At 50.1% G+C, this 3,464-nt stretch overlaps 1 protein-coding gene across 1 annotated transcript in view; it reads right to left on the bottom strand.

Annotated features, from left to right (window-relative positions):
- Tsbp1 (testis expressed basic protein 1) overlaps window positions 1-3,464 on the bottom strand; it is a 23,048-nt gene that overhangs the window by 6,200 nt on the left and 13,384 nt on the right. The window contains exon 6 of the mRNA XM_005360432.2: window positions 3,138-3,164. Within this exon, the coding sequence (XP_005360489.1) occupies window positions 3,138-3,164 (27 nt within the window). The remainder of the gene's footprint in view (window positions 1-3,137; window positions 3,165-3,464) is intronic.

Below are 3,464 nucleotides of genomic sequence, written 5' to 3'. Positions count from 1 at the left end.
CTGTAGACCAGGCTGGTCTCGAACTCACAGAGATCCACCTGCCTCTGCCTCCCGAGTGCTGGGATTAAAGGCGTGCGCCACCATCGCCCGGCTTAATAGCCGATTCTTTTATCCATCTGACGGGAGCTGTTTCCAGATGCTGTCCATGGAAGACACTTAGGAAGTGAGCCATTGAGGGGGCAGTGTCGGGAGTCCCAGGCAAGGTATCTTGGGAAATGTTCTTGATTGAGTCTGTGGGACATCACCTGGCAGCTTATCCTCCCCGCTCCCAACCTCCTAATCACTCAGGGTGGTGATCGTCTTTGTAGACAGAAGGAACTGAGTCTGATGGGCAGCGTTCCTTAGGGCTGGAGGATGTGAGCACTCATTCCCTGTGCTGAGACTTTTCCTTCTGGGAGAAATGACGGCCTTAGGGGCCTTTCTTGAGCTTTGAGTTTGTCTCGGTGGGGAAGGTAAGTAAGAGTGAAGCTGTCAATAATTTTGATGTCTTTATTCTAAGATTTCCTTCCTGGCTCCCAGAGTCCCACAAGGTTCTCTTGGGTGTTGATCTACACTGCTTGGCACAGAGGAGGAGGAGGCTCTTGGTCATGCTGCCCCCGTCAGTGTCTCAGGTCACTCTGAAGGGGTTGGAGGGTAGGCAGGAGGGGGCCGGGTAGGCTGCCTGCAAAGTCAGTTCACAGCATGAGTCCAAACATCTCTCAACATTTGCCAGACTTCCCCAAACCTTTGATTTCTTGACTTTTGTTGGTGGTGAGTGTTAAGTTTGGGTCTTAACTTAAGTGTCTCCCACAAGCTTGTGTGCTCAGAGTTGGTCCTCAGTACATCAGTGTTTGGAGATGGTGTCTTTGGGGGTGATGGCATTAAGAGGGGTTGTTTCTTGGCATGCATGAGGTAATAGCGTTGCTCCACCACAGACTGGTCCAAAGTAGCCACCAACCCAATGGAGAGCTCTGAGAGGAAGAGCTGAGTGTCTACTGACATAAATATCTATGTCTACTTCAAATATTTTATCCCATGGAGGAATTCTGACGGGAAACTGGTGACAGGATGGTTGCTTGCATCTGGAAACAACTCCCGTCAGATGGATAAAAGAATCAGCTATTTGCAAAATGCTGTCATCAAAAGTCCGGCCTACATGCAAGTGAATTGATCTAGCTCTTGGAACTGTTTGTGGGGGAGTTTGGGCAAGTACAAGGACAGGAAAGCTTAGCCGCTGAAAACAGAGCGCTGTGGGCAGCCAGCAGGGCCTGAGCCCCGCCCAGATGCTGGCAGGACTGACATCTCAGGGGAATCAGGACTCTCCTGGGGATTCTCCTCTCCATTGCTTACAGGATGAAGCCATGTCCACACATGGCCCAGATGTGAGGCAGTTGATTGGGAGTTTCAAGGTTCCATATTCTTCAGGCAGTGGTATGGCTGTTTCTGGCTGCATTAGGTGAGAATTGTGAGGGAAAAAGTTGTGGCAAGATATGACAAACGCTCCTTGGCCAGCAAAGGAAGTGCTTGAAAGCTGTGGCGAGAATAGGTCATTGAGAGGAAGCTGCCTGCTTCAGGACACTATGTATCAGTATCAAAAGTATCAAAGTTTGGAATTTTTTCCCCCTCAACTACCCTGGCTCTCAGAGGCCATCCAAGGGAGGGCGAGGGCCCTCCTGCTGTCCCCACAGCATCTGTGTGATGCTGTTTTTCCAAGCATGCAGACTATAAGAGCTACATAGTAATGGAGGCTTCTTCCTAGACTTCTGAGCTGAGCAGCTCTGGTGCTGGTTGTAACTGGACACCGGCATGCAGCCCACGAGAGGGGGCGTTTGAGCTAAAGACGCAATTGGAGACCCTAAGCAGTTGCAGGTGTCAAGATCGTGGGACGCCTGCTGAGGGAAGCCACAGGTGGTGAGTGGGGTCAGTCCTGGAGAGAGCATAGACTGGCTGCAGACAGCAGAGGTAGAATGGGGATGCTCAGACCCAGGAGCTCACATGGTGCCATCTTCCTTGCTGATGCGAGCTCGGGGACTCTGGGCAGTGCTGGGCTGGGACTGCCTCTGTCTGCGCTGATGCGAGCTCGGGGACTCTGGGCAGTGCTGGGCTGGGACTGCCTCTGTCTGCGCTGATGCGAGCTCGGGGACTCTGGGCAGTGCTGGCCTGGGAACTGCCTTAGTTTGAGTTTCCTTCTATTGCTTTGCTTCTTTCTTTCAGAGTGAGAAACTTGCCCCATGCTGATGTGTCTAGGAGCTATGTGAGCTGTTGGTCTGATTTTTTTTTTTTTTTCTGAGACAGGGTTTCTCTGTGGTTTTGGAGCCTGTCCTGGAACTAGCTCTTGTAGACCAGGCTGGTCTCTGTTGGTCTGATTTTTGAAGATGCTCAGAGCTGAGAGTTTGCTTCAAATCTGAGGGGAAACATGGGACTTGGGTGTTTGACCTGTTCTGGAAGCACCAAGACTTCGGAGTTCCTTAGAGAGGAACTAGATGCAGTTTGTACTGTGGGATGCACATGAACCTGCGGTTTGGATCCCGACTGTGTTCTAGAAGGTCTCAGGTTGAAGGCCTGGTCTCCAGGGCAGCATTCAGAAGAGGGTCTTTGGGAGGGGACTGGATCTCACTGCATGGCTGGTTGATCGATGTATGAACTGTGGATTAACAGGAGGGGCTGCTGTGGAAGTAAATGCTCTCTGCTTTCCTGCAGCAGCTTCTGTCCGCACGTGCTCCTGCCGTGTGCTCTCTCCTTGGCCCATCTTCAAAGCATCTGGACCGAGGCTCCGTGGGCTGAAGCACCCGCTCAGCAGCCAGCTCAAGCCCTCTCTTTTGAAGGTGTTTCCCTCAGGTGTGTTATCACATGAAGAGCAACGCACAGGCCTCACCGATCCTCACGCTAGCAGGAAGATGGCTGTTCCCTCTAATTTTACCATAAATAGACTTACCTCAATTATCACATACAATGTCTTAGAGGACTGAAGAAAAATGTAAGATTCTTAATGCCTTCTAAACAGACTTATGTATTCATTAACAAACCAGTGTCTAATACACTTGCCACTTTCTGTTGGAAATGAACATCAGGATCTTAGAGGAAGCTAAGCACCATTATGAGACTCTGAATTGATTATACGCATGTCTGTGCTACGCATCAAGTAAAATTCTGATTACCTTTGTTACGTCTGGCAGAGGCGATACCTTGTATGAAAGAGAAAACAGACTGTTACCAATGTCTCACCAAGAGATAAATTTACCACCAGCCCATATCACGACTAAGGGTTTAGCCCTCTCCCAGACTGTCCCACTATTTTGTCTTTAATTTCAGAAAATAAAGAGGGTTCAGAAGTTCCCCACTCTCCTCTCTTGCGTGTCATGGACCAGAAGGACAGACAGGAGGCGATGGTGAAGGCAGGTGGAGAGTATTCACAGCAAACTGTGTGATCCAACATTCCTCAACTCTTGGGGATGTGTGTGTGTGTGTGTGTGTGTGTGTGTGTG

Source organism: Microtus ochrogaster, linkage group LG2, assembly GCF_000317375.1.
Source record: "Microtus ochrogaster isolate Prairie Vole_2 linkage group LG2, MicOch1.0, whole genome shotgun sequence".
Taxonomy (NCBI): Eukaryota; Metazoa; Chordata; class Mammalia; order Rodentia; family Cricetidae; genus Microtus; species Microtus ochrogaster.
The sequence above is the reverse complement of the archived record's forward strand: the minus strand, read 5'-3'. Positions and strand labels throughout refer to the sequence as shown.